Genomic DNA, 18,083 nt, shown 5'->3' with positions numbered 1-18,083 from the left:
ACAAGAAGGGTTGACATGGATGGATCCGTCCAAAAGAGTGGCTGCAGCACAAAGCTCCTATACTAGCTGGGACCTCTTTCCTTTAGCACTCTTCTCCACAACCCCCAAATACAGTTTAATCTTATAGTGCTAAGCCACTCATATGAGAGATGACTGTCTAGGCTGTTCTTTCCCATTTATTCAAGATTTCAGTTCAGTAGAACTTGTCCCTGGTATTTTTACGCATAATTATCTCTGCTGTGCAAGTTCTCCAAACATCCATCTTCAACTGAATGGTGGGTGGGTGGGTGGACATAAAACTGAGCAGATTATATGATGTCACAGTGCCAGTAGCAAGACATAAGAAGAAATGGAATAAAATAACATCGTATTGGCTAATGTCTTCAAAACTCCTATTTTAATAGTATTTGCGAGCATTTCTTTTTAAACCCGAGTTGCAACTTTCCTCAGAATTGTAGAATACCTTCACATGCTCTGGTGATAGGTGTGTATAATGGCAAAATAGATGTGTCAGCTTCTCCCCACATCATAGCAGACATCATGGCACAAGGGTTTTGTAATATATTGGATACCTATTCCATTATTCAAGACAGAAGAATTGGCTTCTGGGGGTAGATCTTGTAGAAATAATGGGGGAAAGAAGCCAATAGGAAATCCAGTAGCATCATGGGGAGAGGCACTGTTCCAAGAAGAGAGACGTGGAATATGTTCCTGGCCCACTGAGGGCCTTATTCTGCTATTTTTGGCATCAAGAACTTATTGACATTATTTATTCATTTAAAAGCATTTTTGTCTCACTCTCAGCTGAAAGACAGATTATTCTAGCATCTTGGAGGTATACTGATGTCTTGTGGCATTAGGGTTTTTTAAAGGCATTACCCTAGTTTTATCAGCTAAAGTATTTTTTTTATGTTCCTGTACTTTGTTGGGCATAAATGTTTTAGGAATGGAATGTGCTACTAAATCAAGGCAAGGCAAGCCCTTCCTTTTGTATCAATAATGCTGTTGCAAATAGGATAGATCCTTTCTAGGATGGAATTCTTTAGGAGAAATTCTGTTTCACAAAGGCACATGTCAATCAACACTAGAGACTGTTGTACAAATTTAAGGTGCTTTTAAGGTGTGAGTGAATGTGTTGAATCATTCACATTTGGGCTCCCCTTAAATGCTTGTGCTTAGCTGCTTAAAACATTGTATCCTGTCAAGAAGAACATGAAATATTCACCTCCCACCCCTAGATGCACCCTGTGGGCTGGCATGTAACAAAATTTGGGTTATTTGTATAGTTTGAAGTCAGTGGTGCTAGACACAAACTGCTCCACTACAAATGAAAATATAGGCTAATATTATCAGGTTGCCACAGGAAACTGACATCTTCTACGCTTGTGCAATCCCTACAGGGAGAGATGACATGTTGGACATGGAGATTGATGCTTACATCCACTGTGTTAGCGCCTTCATCAAACTGGCCCAAAGCGAATATCAGCTACTGACAGAAATCATCCCCGAACACCACCAGAAGAAGACATTTGACTCCCTCATCCAGGTCTCCTTGAAACTTAACATGGTTCCTTCCTTTTGCGGAAAAAGCCCATTTCCTTTTGTGGAAAAATCCCATTTCTCTAATTCACCCAGGATTTGTTTTGCTGTAGGAGTCTTTAGACAACCTGATGATAGAGGGGGACAACATTGTCTCTGCAGCCCGAAAGGCCATCATACGTCATGATTACTCAGCTGTGCTGACTATCTTCCCCATCTTAAGGCACTTGAAGCAGACAAAGCCAGAATTTGACCAAGTTTTGCAGGTAACTGCCTATCAATAAAACTCACTACAGTATTGCAAAGCAAGGTCATGTACAATCGGGATGCAGGATCCAGTTATTCATAGCAGGATCAGGACTCCAGACAGGATTTTGTAACAGTTGAGAACTGGTAGGGTGAAGGCCAATTCACAACACAGATGTCTCTTCTCCTTTGGGAATTGCACTAGCTGCCTGTATGCAGCCCAGGACCCAAATATATAAAGGAACACATCTCCCAATTTATGGTAGCCCATGCTGTGTGATCAGAGGGAAGAGGTTGTGGTTCCACCTATGAATGAGGTACATTCAGTAACGGCACAAAACAGGGCCCTATCTGCTGTAGCTCCTCCTGACTGTGAAACTCAACTGTCCCCCTCATTGGTGACGTTCTGATGCCAGCTTAAGGAGTTTTATTCATGCATGCATTTGAGAGATAGTCAGAAGTGTGGGCCACATAGACAGATATTAGACTTTTGTGGAGTTATTAGGTTTCCTGCTGCATGTATTGCTTTTAACAATGCTTTTAGAAATTTCATTGTATTTTACATGTTTTATGGGAATGTGTGTTGTAAACCCTTCTGGGGTCTGGCTAGATGAAGAATGGTTATAAAATAAAAATAATAAGTATATAAAATTTCTAGAAACCAAGTGAAAGAGAAGTAGCTGGGACTGAAGCACAAATGTCCATTTAAGACTAGCAGGCTTGTTCCCTCTTTCAAGAGCCGGAAGAGCCATAACTCTGCAGTAGAGCATCTCCTTTGCAGGTTCAATCCCTAGCCTCTACAGGTATGGTAGGGAAAGACTCCTGCCTGAAACCCTGGAGAGCGGATGCCAATCAGTGCAGACTATCCTGAACTAGATTGGTCAACAGTCTGACTTGGTAGAAGGCAGATTCCTATGTTCCGATGGACACACACCAGGCCTGGCAGTGTGTTCCGCAGGGAAGCTTGAGTTATACCTGCTGCTAACAAAGCCTATGATTGTTTTCTTAGCACCAGCAAAATTGTGAGTGATACACTCTGTGTTCAGTAGATGATAGTAGCTGCCACACACACACACTTACACTTGGAGTTGTCTCATGTGCTGTGCTGGATATTTCAGGGCACTGCAGCCAGCACTAAGAACAAACTGCCCAGCCTCATAACCTCAATGGAAACCACAGGAGCCAAGGCTCTGGAAGATTTCGCAGACAACATCAAGGTAATGGCTGCCTTTCTGCTGTTTATCTATTTAGTAATCCACAGTTGTGCAGGAGATCCATGCAAATGTTCCATTAATTATGTTTAGGTGTACTGTAAAATCTTGGAAGTTATAATGGGAGGAGGGGGGGGGGAAGCGACTTCCCTTCCTGGAATTTAAAATGTGCATTTATAACTAACTTGATTTTGATGTAGTCTCTTTAACAGGCAGCATTGACAATCAAATGAGGGGAGTCCACATAAAGTTTTGCAAATGTTCACAGGTCTTTTAGCAGAGAGAGGGAGAGAGAAGTGGTTATGGAGGGATCAAATAGAATGAGAGTGGTGTCTGTATAAAATCTATTTTTGTCCACGCATCTTTTTTACAGTGACAAAAAGATGTGCCCTTGACCCGTAGGGCTGTAGAAGTAGTTAGGTGGTTCAGGAAATATAACTGCATAATAACAAGAATGGGGTAGTTCTATGGAGTGCACATTTTTATCCCTCTTATCAAATATTCTTTGGGGTTTTTTTCCTCCCTAGAACAATCCAGACAAGGAGTACAACATGCCAAAAGATGGGACAGTTCATGAACTCACCAGCAATGTATGTGAAGCAATTCAGAATGTCCCTTGGTAAAACCAGCTCCATGACTTCATCCTTGTTTTCTGTTTTCCTTTGTTGCATAAGGGTAATATTCTTGTTGAACCAGGAGAAATGGCATGTTTTAAACCTGGGCTTCCATAACTGACAGTGTCTGGGGTTAAAGGAAATTGATTGATATTAGGCCGAGCTCATCCGTGTGATGCCCATAGCTGCAGTGGCATCCTTCAGACCTTCCCCTGACATCTACAAAAGCTCGGAGCCCCTGCCCACTGACTTCTTTGTCATGATCTTCCTGAGATAATGTGTGCTCAAACCTTGGAGCACTTTTCAGGCACAGAAAGGGTGTGCATTACAGTCTGGCAGGCAATTTGGAGCCTCGCAATTGGGTGACCTGGTATAAATAGTAGATGCCTTACACTCTGCCCTTCCAGCTTCAAAAATAAAATGTCCTCGAGATCTCTGGGCTGGCTGATGCATCCTATGAGTGGCCAGTGTCAGCCACAAATCTCACCTATTACCACTAGGTCTCATCTTCAAGCAATGACCTCCCTCTCCCTTCGCTTGCAACCTCCATGATCTTTGAAATTAATTATCATAGATTATGCATTCTTCCAGGATAATTTTAGGTATAATTATAGTTTTCATAAGAATGCCTTCCTGTTTCTTTTTCTTCACAAAGTGGAGAATAACAAATTGATTATTAAAAACACACACGTATTCCTTCTTTTTACAGGCCATTCTCTTCCTGCAGCAGTTGCTGGATTTTCAGGAAACTGCAGGTGCCATGCTAGCATCCCAAGGTACTCACACACAGCTCCCTGGATACAAGAAACAACTTCCTTGCACTAATAAAGTCATTTCCTTTGCTTGCCTTGCAGTAAAACCTCCTTAACAAGGGTACAGTTTACGCCTCACCTCATCGCCTGTCTGGCTGTATCTGGCACAGCAAAAAAACAAAAACAACCCGCAGCCATCTAAGTAGTTATAAGAGATTCTAAGAGAGATGCCTCTGGTTTTTCACATTAGTTTGTTAGTCTGCTGCTAGTTCTATAATCCTTGAAGAGTGACTTTTGAGATAGCCTTTCATCTCCTAAGATAGGTGGCTTTCAGTGAGAATCATGTTAGAATATTGTTATCGCCACATGAACAAGTTGTTAACTGGTTTTGTGGCTAAGTCATAATACAGTAATATGGAATAGTCATATGTTTCTGGGTCAGTTTCTGTTGGTGGAAGACAGTGTAAACTTTTGAAATTCAGAGAGTTGTTGCTTTTGGCAGAATGAGAAGCTAAGACCCTGGTTTTTAATATGTGTACTTAAGATGTCACATCTGAAACCCAGGGTATATAAAACTGTAGTTGACAATAATTTAGCAATATATGTTTTTGCCTCAGCATTATGCAATGTTTATGTTCCTAGGCATATATAGGTTATGCAGTGGTGTATCACTATAATCCAATTAAATCTCCTCTATGGTTGTTTTTGTTTGAAAAAGAGGTGAGGCCATTTTAAAGATTATAACGTTTAAAGGGGACACCAGTTTGTCCAGTGAGGTCCGTGCTAAGGAGGTTTAACTAAGCAAACTGCACCTTGCATGTGCTGTCCATCATCTGTCCTTTAACAGGTGCCTGTATAATACTCAAAACAGGATCCATTTCTGTGGCTGACTCACCAAAATCCCTTCCGCGTGCTCCTTTGCCTGCTTAAATTGGTAATGGGCAAAGACAGTTGTGGAGCCAACTCTTTCATGGGCCAAAGGAGTGGCAGTTTATTACCAGTAGAGATAGCTGCAATTCCTTTTTGACCAGTAGAGATAGCTTCAATTTGTCTTTTGATCAGGAAAACATAACAGTGACTGAGATTATAGCAGCTGCCCAAGCAGTAAACAGCTTTGGACATATAAAGGAGTTTTTTTAAAGTCCTAATGGTTAGCAGAATGTGTCTCTGCTAACCTGGCCAATTATTAGGTTTGGGGCTTAATTGCAAGATTTATTTTGCAGGGTCTGATTGCTTATATTGTCATTGATGTAAAGCAAAATGTAGTAGATAAAGGGCTGAGGATTTTGTTGCTAATTTGAGACCCAGTCAAAGGCTAACCTTGACTGCACAAATCTATGTAAAAGAGCCACAGTGACCTTCATTTTTCAAGGAAGTTTAAACAGTTTCATGAGTGGGTGCCTGTGATCTCAAGTAGTTGCTCCTTTGGGCCACCTCTTCAGGATTCAGAATGCATATTTATCTTGTGTTTTGTATCCTGTCAGGTAAGGGAAAGGGGCAGATAAATGATTTGCAGGGAAACCATTATGCACACACCCCCGGCAAAAAAAACACCCTTATGGATCTAATTACAGTTATTCAGCTTCTCTCATCAAAGAAAAGGAGTTAGGGGACAAGAGCTGCACTATAATGGCAGGTTCAGGCATAATTATAAACAGTGGCTTATTATTACTTGCATGAGCCTTTGGTTCATGCACTTACGGCTTTCCTCCTCTGGCGCAGTCACAACTAGAAGACTGGGAGCTTTCTGTGCCAATTTCAATTAATCACAGTGTAGTATTGCATTCAAACCCTAAGCTGTAGATTATCTTAACAATGGTTAGTTAAAACAAACCAGCTTCATAAATTATGATCTGAAGTTGGCTTGTTTCAGCTAATCAAAGTTAAAGCTAATCACTGTTTGTCTGCAATTAGTTTGAAATGGAAGTAAACTTCTAAACTCTTCTTCCTAGCTATGCCAGGCATGAGGAGGAGCACACAACCCAGAGGCTTGCTGGAGCTCATTCCTGCAACAATAAGACATGCTTTTTTATTGCACCCAAATAAGATGATAGATAACAACCCCTTCCGCAAATGATTAGCATTTTTCCCACAGACTTGAGTGCGATTTTCAATTAACCTTTTATTAGTATGCAAGTTGTGACATTCTTCACCTGCAAAGACATGTAGTGAATCTAGGTTGCAAGCCTATGCGTGCTTGTTTGAGAGCAAGACCTTCTGAAACAGTGAGACTGAAATGAGACCAGGGAGATGTAGCTTCAAATCCCCGCTGAGCCATGAAGCACACTAGATAACCTTGGAATTGTGTAGGGAAAGGAAGCAGAAGCCACTATCTGTGCCCACTAAAATCCAACAGAGGCCTTCCTTCCTTCCTTTTTGAGTCTACAGCTGCTGTTGTCACATTATTGTGATTGCAGTTTTTGAAAAATCTATGCCCATCAAGGCTGGAAACCCCTGTTTTCAATGGAAGCTGAGATTTTTTGGGAAGTCAGAAGCCCTTCTGCATGGTGCGCTGAATATAAGCAGCCTTGGCTATAAGTGGTCTCCTTAGAAGGGATGGCATATAAGCCGCCTACTAGAAACAGAGGTTTCCTCCGTTTCCTGTCACATCCATGCTCTAAAAAGGAGTGGCTCCTGCCTGCTGAACCCATGTAATGCTCTGTGTTGGTATCTTCTGCTTGGTTCTTGAAAGTATGGTTGTCTCTAACGTGTCTTTTTGCACTTTGCATTTCTTCCTTTCTCTTTTTTTCTTCCTATCCTTTTTATCTCTACTCTGCCTTAAATTTTATAGTTCTTGGGGACACATACAATATTCCTTTAGATCCCAGAGGTAAGCAGCAGGTGGTACTTGTACTACCCACATGCATACATAATACTACCTCTTTTTTTTTTTGCACCTGGTTACATATTTCTGCTTGTCTTTAATTGCACCCGATAAAAAAACATGTCTTGTTTCATTTATCAGAAAATGTCAGAATGCAGAGGTGGTTCTCCACCCCACCCCCAAAAAGCTTATAACTTGTATGTGGATGCAGCAGCTCATTTTCAAGGAGGTTCAATGTCTGTAAAGTGGTAAATAGCTTTCTGTGGTTCTTGATGGTGGTAACAGACCACTCACTTTTGATCTAAGGAGTGTGTCTATAACTCTAATAGGCAAGCTATGAAAACACACATACACACTGATGCCCCAACAGCTAGTAGGGATGCGGGTGGTGCTGTGGTCTAAACCACTGAGTCTCTTGGGCTTGCCGATCGGGAGGTCAGCGGTTCGAATTCCTGCGACGGAGTGAGCTGCTGTTGCTCTGTCCCAGCTCCTGTCAACCAAGCAGTTCGAAAGCATGCCAGTGCAAGTAGATAAATAGGTACCACTGTGGCAGGAAGGTAAAAAACATTTCTGTGCGCTCTGGTTTATGTCATGGTGTTCTGTTGTGCCAGAAGTGGTTTAGTCGTGCTGGCCACATGACCTGAAAAGCTGTCTGTGGACAAACGCTGGCTCCCTCAGCCTGAAAGCGAGATGAGCGCTGCAACCCCATAGTTGCCTTTGACTGGACTTAACCATCCAGGGGTCCTTTACCTTTTTCCTACCCCAACAACTGTTTTTTCTTAAGACAATCAACTCCAGGAGACTGGGATTTGAAGCTGGAAAGCCCGTTTTACTCCAAACTGAATGACACCCCCCCATTGTTTCGCTTCTCATTATGCACCTTCCTTTGCAAACACACAGCTGGGACAACATGAGATGGGAAAAGGGAGCAGCTAGGCAGGGGGAAGTAGCAATGGGAGAATGGTGACCGGGGAAAGGGTTAATTACCCTTCCTGTATTTCTCTCTTCAATAACCTCCTTTGTTACATTGGTACCTCGAGTTAAGTACTTAATTCGTTCCGGAGTCTGTTCTTAACCTGAAACTGTTCTTAACCTGAAGCACCACTTTAGCTAATGGGGACTCCAGCTGCCGCCGGAGCACGATTTTTGCTCTCATCCTGAAGCAAAGTTCTTAACCCGAGGTACTATTTCTGGGTTAGCGGAGTCTGTAACCTGAAGCGTATGTAACCTGAGGTACCACTGTATATATATTTGCATACAACACACAGGCTCAGTTTCCACATAGCAGTAACCCAAATCATGGCTTAGTGTGAACATGCAGCTTCCCAGAGAGGAGAGGAGGTTGTAGCCACTACATTCCTCTCCTGGTCCTGCTGCTGCCATGCTCTCTGGGGGAATCAACATGAAGTGAAGGTAAAATCCAGGCATGCTCAAGGTAAGCCTCTTGGAGGAAAGGTGCCTGTATCCCTCCCCCAGAAGCAGGTAACACACAGTGTACCTGCCCTCGTGCAACAATAAGCAAACAGGGCCTGTGAAGGGGCACTTCACCTGTTGCCAACGTCTCCCTTGAGAAATAGCAGCATAAGATGTTAGGCAATATCAGGTGAGCCACTTCAGCTGGAAGAACATGTTCTGCATAGAATGAGCCCTTGTAGGCCTCATCACTAGCACCTGCCTATAAGCCAGCTAATAAGTACAAAGCCCGGGAGTTGCTTGCAGGCCAAAGACTTGGACGAGTGCAGTGAAACAGGCTCAGCCCTAGACCCACCATTGGCAAAACTCTTGTCCCCTTCTTCTGCTGGCCTTGGAACATCACCAAGAAGTCATATGTGGTTTCGGTATCAGTTGGCTCTGCCAGTATGAAAAGTTCACATACACTTCAAATAAAGTTGAGCCAGCTGACGGCTTCTCATCAAACTTAACACAGTTTCAGAAACAAGAGCAGCACTGCTTTAAAAGTAAGTTGGACATATTCACAACAATCCCACAGAATATACGCTGCTAAGGTTCCAATGAAAATCATGTTTGCGTTCATACAAGCAAAACCTTTTGATAACCTGCCTTGTTTATATAACAGAAAGCTTGGCTGTTTCCTTCTAACCTATAAAGTGTCACCCGAATCTTGCTGAAGTCAAACAATTGCTTGCATTAATATGAAATGTTAGCACAGTTTTTGTGTTTTACTCAAACAATGTTTTGTTTTTATCCTAAAGAGAATATCTGAGACAAACATATTTTCGGGGGGTGGGGGTGGGAGGTGGGAATGTTTATAACCAGTATCTTTTCTCTGTAACGGCCTTCACTATATCTGAACTTAATAAGATTATGGTAAAGTAATTCATAAGGTTGTATAAGCCTAAGGTGACAAAGGTTCGGACTGAATGTAGCTCTATTCTCCATTGCATAAAATGAGCAGGGGTAAATTTAGACCAGCCTTCCCAGCCTTGTGCCCTACAGATGTTTTGGACTAGCATCCCCAGTCAGCATGGCTAGGGGTTTTGGGATTTGTAGTCCAAAACCATCTGGAGGGTACTAGGTTAGTGTGAAACTGATCTAGTCTAGAGTTGAAGCAAAGCTGCTGTTTCCATCTCATAGTACACCCAAGATTAAAGTTTTAGCTGAATTTATAGAAGTAGAATGTTGCTTGAGTAGGAGACAAAGTAGCCATATAAAGAAATATAGTAATTGATTTAATGTTTGCTGCCTTTCAGAGACCAGCTCTTCAGCCAGTAGCTACAGTTCTGAATTCAGTAGACGGCTGCTCAGCACCTACATCTGTAAGTAACTCTTCACCACTTTGCTACCTTCTTCCTTCTCACAGCCTCCAAACTATGGCTATGATTGGCCCATTTGAATTTAAAACATGGTGCTGAGTCCCAGCAGTCCCTACATTCAGCTGAGGCTGAGACTGATGCCAACCAGTTGTACAGAAAGGATTCCCCACCCCACCCCCATCCCCGTTTACCTGCAGCCATGCTGGGCTGCAATTGCTGCTCCTGCCAAAACAGTAAGCAATATATGAAATGTAGATTAGTTCCCTGTTTCAAGGAAAATAAAATATAAAAGATGGCATTTTAAAATGTGTTTTTTTTGTTAATTAAGGCTGCATTCAAACTGTTGCACCTTTCTGTAGATATCTTATGGGTTTATGTAGGTTCCAGTATATGTCGTTGGTGTATTAAGAGTGCACCTTTATAACACATTGCAAAGCAAGTGGGTACATTGTGATAAATAGCAAGGGCACTGCTGCAATCTTGCACAACAAATATGATTTAAAAACAAACAAATCTTGGACTTTTTTTCCCATAAGAAAAATGATGAGAATGATGGCAGTGGATAGTTCACAATAATAAACATCCTATAAACTGTGTGCAAATTTTGTATATATATTTTTTAAAAAGGATTAGGATGACTGCTAAATATATACTTCATCTGCAAGTGGCCCCAGTGTTGGTTATCTCACACTAGATGCCAGGATCTTCAAAGAAGCATCTTCACTGAGACTTTGTGTTATATAGATTGGTTAGAATTTAGCCAGCCAGCTAAGTGGCATAGGTAATCTACTTAAGAACTTTACAGTGGTCTTCTTGTCTCCTACTCATGCATCCTTTCTGTTAAGGCAAAGTGCTGGGCAACTTGCAACTAAACCTTCTCAGTAAATCCAAGGTTTATGAGGAATCTTTAAGTGCCATCTTCCTGCTTAACAACTACAATTACATCCTGAAGTCCCTTGAAAAGTAAGTACTTGGATATTGTTTATGTACGTGCTGGAAGACTGGAATTTCTGCCACTATAATTGAATTTGTGCTTATAGGGTTCTTTCGTTAACTCTCTGGCAGAGCACATTTTGTACTCCAGTTTTTCTGCTTCACTCATGCTTTGCTCCCCTTCAGAAAGAGCCCTTTGATGTCTGTCATTCCTACTGTAAGCAATGTCTTACACAAAGGAATGGAAAATAAAAGCAGCCAAAAGGGCTGTGATTGCATCAGACTCTTTTATCTTGTCAGCCGAAAGGCTCTTGTTCTGGAGAGCACTTCCCAAGAAATAATTCACTGCTGGTTGCTTTGCATGACTCAAGAGCAGCTACTCGGACAAATAACAATTAATGTAAGCCCTTTGCAGTTTTACATTCCTGCAGATGATCTTGTCCACTACTCAGTACTCAAGCATTTATATATCTAAATATTTCTACCTGACTATGCATACAATAATACAATTAAGTTGGTAGTTATCCAGATTATGGTGTACCAACAGGTGGCACAAAGCACACTGCCATCAGGGAGGACCATAGTATGTTTGGTCAGACAAAGTGAGGAATTCTAGTCATTATAGAGGGAAAGAGAAAATTCCAGCTAGTCTGTCCTTGTAATTATGGTGGTGAAATCTTCATAACCACTAGCCTAGCAATCAGCTTTGTCAGAGTATGACAGCGGATGGCACTGTGGTCTAAATCACTGAGCCTCTTGGGCTTGCCAATCGGGAGATTGACAGTTCGAATCCGTGCGATGGGGTTAGCTCCCATTGTTCCGTCCCAGCTCCTACCAACCTAGCAGTTCGAAAGCATACCAGTGCAAGTAGATAAATAGGTACCACTGCAGTGGGAAGGTAAACGGCATCTCCATGCTCTCTGGCTTCCATCGTGGTGCTCTGTTGCACCAGAAGTGATTTAGTCATACTGGCTGCATGACCTGGAAAGCTTTCTGCAGACAAACACCATCTCACTTGGCCTGAAAAGCGAGATGAGCACCACACCCCATAGTCACCTTTGGCTGGACTTAACCATCCAGGGGTCCTTTACCTTTTTACCTTTGTCGGAGTGCTTAATGTTCCTAAGCTTCAGAGCCTTATATTTCATTTTTTAAATGTGAAAACAACACCTATTAGTTCCAGCTGCTCTTCATCCCTAGTGCCTCTCTTACCATGCGCTCCAATAGCGCTTGTTGCTATTGCTTCACTTTCATCTTAAAATTGCAACTGATGGAGGCTACTCCCACCACCCAGACAAGTGCTCCTTTTCCATCTCCCAGCACCACCACCTCTTAGATTGCTTTGATTCCCGGGGTTTGGAGGACGAAGGGTTAAGGTATGTCTGTTGAGAGTCTAGTGCACAAGCATGCATATTCTGGCTTGTTAACTTCTGGTTCTGCTCATTTCCCCAAGACCTGACTAACAGCTGTAACTTCACAGGCCTGGCCTCCTGTGAAAGGAAGGGCAGTATAGAGATGTAATATATAAATAAATAACATTTTACATGCACCCAGAGCTTGCAGGCAAACCTATCCATAAAACACAGTGCAGAGAAAGGACCTTAGCAATTTAACATCAGTCTATGGCTATGCTATCCCATCCCGTATCCCATCTTTGCTGCTAGTGCTCTGCAGAAGAATGGGGGGAGGGACGTGTTTTGGGGTTTGATCCTGAGCAACAGCTGCCTATTATTGAAATGCTGGGTGGAAATGAATGATACAATGCTGGGTTTAATTGGTTTTCAAGATAAGACTTCTCTAATGTGCTTGCCATTGGTGGCTATATTTTTTATTCTGCTCAGAGCCTTTGCTTTTCTCCCTAACCTGGAGGAGGAGGATAATTATAATTATAATAGTATTATTTGTACCCTGCCTATCTGTCTGGGTTGCCCCAGCCACTCTGGGTGGCTTCCAACATATAAGAAAACATAATAAAACATCACACATTAAAAAGTTTCCCTATATAAGGAATTCCTTAGACCTTGTACTGTCTTCAGAAAAGCTCAGGAAGCAGTGCATTATCTTGGTGCTTTCCAAGCCTTCCCAAAGTCAGGGCATGATCTGAGAGACTCCATGCCCAGATCTAGGCTTGGAAGAAGGAGGGGAGTCTTTCTGTCCTTGTGCTGAGGCTTGAAATACAGTGAGACGGATTGTTGCTTCCCAGACTCAGCTATAATCACAAAGCTTGCTCAGGAAGGAGTGAGTACTTACCCCCACAGTTGCGCTGAGCCTCTGGTGTGTCTGAAGCATCTCCTGAAGCTCACTGTGATGCCACAATCAAAACTTCTTCCCCCATGGGGCAGTGATGAACCCACATTTTGGCTAGCTATCAAGGCTAGCCAACATATGTGGAGCCCTGTTTCAACTTAAAACTACAAGTGGACTAAGCAGCTGTTTTGAAAAACTTGAAACTCTATCCTCAGAAAAGTACTGATGCCTTGTGACCTCATTGTTCATGTAGCACTGCTTGTCCTTGTTCTTCCTCCTAGGTCTGAGCTAATCCAGTTGGTGGCTGTGACGCAGAAGAATGCGGAAAAATCTTATAGAGAACACATTGAGCAGCAAATCACCGCATACCAGCGCAGGTCAGAAGAATGTGGCTGCTCCTTTCCCATTAGAGTCAGGAGGACCTCAATACTATAAATAGCCTATAATCATTGTCTATGTGAAGAGGCCTTTCAGTAGAACATTATGAAGTTGGAGAAGGCAATTTGTCCTTCTTGGAAATGTTATTCAAGTAAAAATAATTGGCATAGATCGCAGTTCTGACTCAGCAACAAATTTCATTCCCACAGCTTGCATGCAGTAGGGTACATTGCTCTTTCCAGTATTTGCCAAAGGTTAGTTTTGCTGATGAGATAAGAAACCAACATGTGAATGGATGGCACTTAGATATGCTTAATTGAAAAGGTGCTGGGTATCTATACATATGCAGACTGATAAGCAGCTCAGAGGCTGCCTTTCCATATAAAATAGGTATTCAGGAGGTGAGGAGTTGAGCTGAACGGAAAGCTTCATTTTTATAAGGAACAACTTAGGTGTGTTGACATGCTAGTCCTGAGGTCCAGACATCAGCTAGTACCACAAGCCTTCCTGTCCCAAGTTGTAGTAGACTTCAAGGAACTGATTTGGCAAAAGCCAGCCTTGATCCTAATACCCCGTCTCTGGCCTTTTAAAATTTATTTTTATATACAGCTTCACACTTCAGCAGAATGTTCCAAAGCTGTGCCTACCTACTCTGTATCTGATATCATAATATGATGTGTGGGGCACATAAAGACATGAATCCCTGTTGCAAGAGGGTTTCCCAGGTGCTACTGATCATTGGTGCCTGCCAACTTCCTGTACCTTTGCCCGAAGGGTTTGATTTCCCTGGAGGTTTTTAAGCAGAAGTTGGATGGCCCTCTGTCATGGATGCTTTAGCTGAGATTCCTGCATGGCAGGGGGTTGGACTAGATGACCCTTGGGTCCCTCCCAACTGTTAAGATTCTATGATTTCAGACTTCAAAGCAAAGCAAAATGCTCCATCTGATGTCATGGTGATGCTCACTTGTCAGAATGGCCTACAGGTGCTGGAGGTGCTGGATGCAGCCCACTGGTCAGATCCATTTTCGTACCCCTGGAGCAGCCTAACAAATATTATTATTCTTACTTAATTTCTGTATCACTTAATGCCCAAATAACACAAGCTGCTTAAAAGCACGTCTTCTTCTGAGCCCTGGATGTACAGACAGATCCATGTTTGAAGCCAAACATGCTGTGATAAAGGTCTAGACCCCCTATTTGGATCCCCTATATATTGGAGCATATATAGCACATGCTATTGTAGTTTGTCACTTATTTTATTCATTTGTTTGTGTGGCCATCACACCCACATTGCTTACTCTTCTTTATGTCTATTTCAGCTGGTTGAAAGTAACTGACTCTTTCTTGGACAGAAACTTGCCTGTCGTCCAACCTGGAGTCAAGGTGAGAACACTTCAGAAGTAGCTTTCTGTGTTGGAAAGTTAGGATGTATATTACACACACACACACACACCTATATAAGAGTTTGTTGTGGAAATCACATTAGAGCCAAACTGTTCATGGTATTGAATGTGTTTAGTATTCCCTCCCAAGACTCTTATCAGCTTTGTGAGGAAGGCCAATTTTGGCAGGACTGTGTCATCCAGGAAAACAAGCCACCCCTCCAAATTTGTGATGATCCAGATCTTGTCCCATCACCAAAGATTTTTTTAAAAATCAATGGCACATGAAATGCTTATGTGCAGTTTGCGTTAAAAGCCAGCTGGAATAAGGAAGTCCTTGCTAACCCTGTCTCTCATACATTGTTTCCTGATCTTACCAGTAGACAGGACAGAGAGCAGGGCCAGCAAGATCAATCCTAAAGGCCAGACAGGTTCATATGGGTGCAAGTGGTTTCTCAAGTAATCTGGTCCTAAACTGCCTAAGGCTTTAAAGGTCAAATTCGGCACTGTAAATCAATCCCAGAAAAAATAAATGGGCAAAAGCACAGGTTGATATAAGATCAGAGTTACCCTCTCCAGATAATCGGGCACTAGCGTTTTGCATTAATGAAGTTACTATTTTCCAAGGCAGCACCACATAGAGAGCATTGTAGTGAAAGTAACCTGGGCATGGATAACTGACCCTTGTTCTTTGAGTGTGGTGGTTGCCAGAGGGAAATATTGCCTGCTTTGTGCTGGAAAAACCTTTAGATCCCTGTCTATAGTGCTCAAACAGAAGTGTGGGGAGCAGCTTTATTCACATGCCATTACGCTATAGCAAAAGCAGAAATACTCATTGAGTATTAACTGAGTGCATGTCTGTAAGGCCTGTATAAGACTCCTATGAAAGTATAGGGCCCGGCATCAAGCTAAGTGCTCCCAATTAATCAAGAAGCATTGGAATATCAGCCCTGGAACAAATTAGTCTGAGAAGAAGAAATAACCAGAAGAGCTCTATTTCTCAATCTCCCACAGCTCAAAGACAAAGAGAGGCAGGCCATCAAGGATCGCTTTAAGGTAATTGGCCTAGACAGATGTTCTTGTTCTTGGCTTTGCACCCATTGTGTTAACTTTTCCAACTGCTCTACAGAACAAAATGCATGCTTAACATTATCTTCTCTCTGGGAAAGGGTTTTAATGATTGTCTGGAGGAGCTGTGTAAAATCCAGAAGGCTTGGGCCATCCCTGACACAGAACAGAGGGACAAAATCCGGAAAACGCAGAAAAATATTGTGCTAGAGACCTATTCTGCCTTACTAAGCAGGTATTTATTTGACCCACAAAGATGTCTTTGTTCAGAGAGTTTTGACAGGCTTTGAAAGTTGTGTTCCTGTGTTCCTGTTTTGAAAGCTATCATTGTCTGTGGTGGGTTTATAGATATGTGCAGAATTAGCCCCTCCCCCGGTGTCTGAGGGCCCCCAAGTTATTAGTATGCATTGAGAGGATACCTTTGAAACGTGACTATGAATTGCCATTGTTGAATTTAGTATTTTAGCTTGTTGCCTTTTTTCCCACTCTTCACTTCTCCTACACCCCCAATTGAAATAAATGGATTCTGACCATAAGGGTGGAGGTTGCCAACCTGCCACCTGTGAAGGCCCACATTGGCACACCTGAACAGGAACAATTGACTCTGAGCTTTCTTTTCTTTTTTGGGGGGGAAAGGTCTCTAGCTCTTCTAGAAAGAAATTTATGAAGCATAATGTACAAGCAACTTTCTAAGCTGGGGATCTAAGCAGAAGGACAGGTATAATACGTCTTCTGCCCAGAGCACTTGTTGGAGTTGCAAAGGCTCACCCACTTCCAACACCAATGGGCTGCAAGGTTAACTCCTTTCCTCATTTTTGCCTAGGCAGTTGTTATGGGAGAAAGATGGTGAGGAGAGTTAGTATAGTTGCCACCCCTTTGTGGGTTTTTGTCTGTACCAGTAGCTGGCTACATTTGATTGTAGGTGGATCAAGAAGGCAACATTTTGTACACCAAATGTATGTAGTTGTAGTTGTAGCTCAGCCTGCATCACGTTAAACTCCCAGCACTTGGAATAAACACAGCAATTCTTTTTCTCTTCAGCCTTGCTGTATAACAGATCTTCGACCGCTTGTAGCAGTTCTCTAACTTCACTGAAAATGAATAGATGGGGGGAATTCAACACAATGCAATGTTGATTGTTCTGTCAGTACAAGTGGAGGTTTTGCCACCTTTGCTCTCTGAACCACTTTCAGGGGGCACATGGGAGAGGAAGATGGAAGGCCCCATTGCACCAGCAAATATTCTTGCACAGGCTTTCGTTAGTGGGACTAGTTAGTTGAATCCTGCCCACTGCATGTTGTTCTGGCATCTGGTGAAGAAGGGGAGGGGAATTGAGGAGTGAGAAATCCTGTCCATGCTTGTCACACCTTTTTCTCCCCCTTGCTTTTCCCTCGGCAGGTATGGCAATGTACCCTTTACCAAGAACCCTGAGAAATACATTAAATACAGGGTGGAGCAGGTGGGAGAGATGATTGAGAAACTGTTCGACACATCAGCATGACCTCCTTGCCTGTATGTCTCAGTACTTTCTCAGTCCAGTATGATGGCCATGAGTTATGCTTGTATTTATCAAATTTATAAATTCCTAAGAACATGATTTATGGGTTGTCTCTTACTTCTTACAAGATCATTGGTTGAAATCTTGCTTGGTGGGTAGGTGTTCCTAAGATACTAGTAATATGTATAGAATTCTCTTTTCTGCACCGGGCTAAATCCTTCGGTATAGTGTGCACACAAGTGCAACCTATAGCTTAAGGATGAGCTAGTTTCTCCTTCAGAGGCACTGCCCTGGCCATTACTATGTAAGCTTAAAACCCAACTCTCCCTAGTTTTCGTTTTTTATTTTATTTTATTTTTAGTTTCAACAGGACTACAAGGAACATACAAACACCAACAAACAGTTATCCACAAACAAAAAATCTACTTGTAGATGGCACTTGGGACAGCTGCATGGTGTTATAAGTGGAAAGATGCTGCCACCCACAAAATACAGCAAAGCCTCAAAATATTAAAAATGTCTACAGAGATGGTCAGACCGAAATGGGAGCTAATTGTCTGGAGGTCACCTGGTACAGCCAGCCCAATAAACAAAAATCAAGAAAGGCCATCAAGTAT

General features: G+C 42.4%; 1 protein-coding gene across 17 annotated transcripts in view; it reads left to right on the top strand.

Moving 5' to 3' along the window:
- EXOC7 (exocyst complex component 7) overlaps positions 1-17,565 on the top strand; it is a 32,141-nt gene extending 14,576 nt beyond the window's left edge. For 11 of the 17 annotated variants that reach the window (XM_081897569.1, XM_081897564.1, XM_081897555.1 and 8 more), the window contains 13 exons: positions 1,401-1,546; positions 1,653-1,805; positions 2,904-3,002; positions 3,524-3,586; positions 4,320-4,386; positions 7,154-7,192; positions 9,898-9,963; positions 10,806-10,923; positions 13,422-13,517; positions 14,838-14,901; positions 15,915-15,956; positions 16,070-16,203; positions 17,367-17,565. In XM_081897569.1, the coding sequence (XP_081753695.1) occupies positions 1,401-1,546; positions 1,653-1,805; positions 2,904-3,002; positions 3,524-3,586; positions 4,320-4,386; positions 7,154-7,192; positions 9,898-9,963; positions 10,806-10,923; positions 13,422-13,517; positions 14,838-14,901; positions 15,915-15,956; positions 16,070-16,203; positions 17,367-17,469 (1,190 nt within the window). In that variant the 3' untranslated portion in view covers positions 17,470-17,565. The remainder of the gene's footprint in view (positions 1-1,400; positions 1,547-1,652; positions 1,806-2,903; positions 3,003-3,523; positions 3,587-4,319; positions 4,387-7,153; positions 7,193-9,897; positions 9,964-10,805; positions 10,924-13,421; positions 13,518-14,837; positions 14,902-15,914; positions 15,957-16,069; positions 16,204-17,366) is intronic. The other 6 variants (XM_081897565.1, XM_081897570.1, XM_081897558.1 and 3 more) reach the window with 1 other exon arrangement.
- Positions 17,566-18,083: the final 518 nt, after the last annotated feature.

The sequence above is a fragment of the Podarcis melisellensis genome (genome assembly GCF_964234715.1).
Source record: "Podarcis melisellensis genome assembly, chromosome: 2".
NCBI classification, from domain to species: domain Eukaryota; kingdom Metazoa; phylum Chordata; class Lepidosauria; order Squamata; family Lacertidae; genus Podarcis; species Podarcis melisellensis.
Note: the sequence above shows the minus strand (reverse complement) of the source record. Positions and strands in the feature narration are given on the sequence as shown.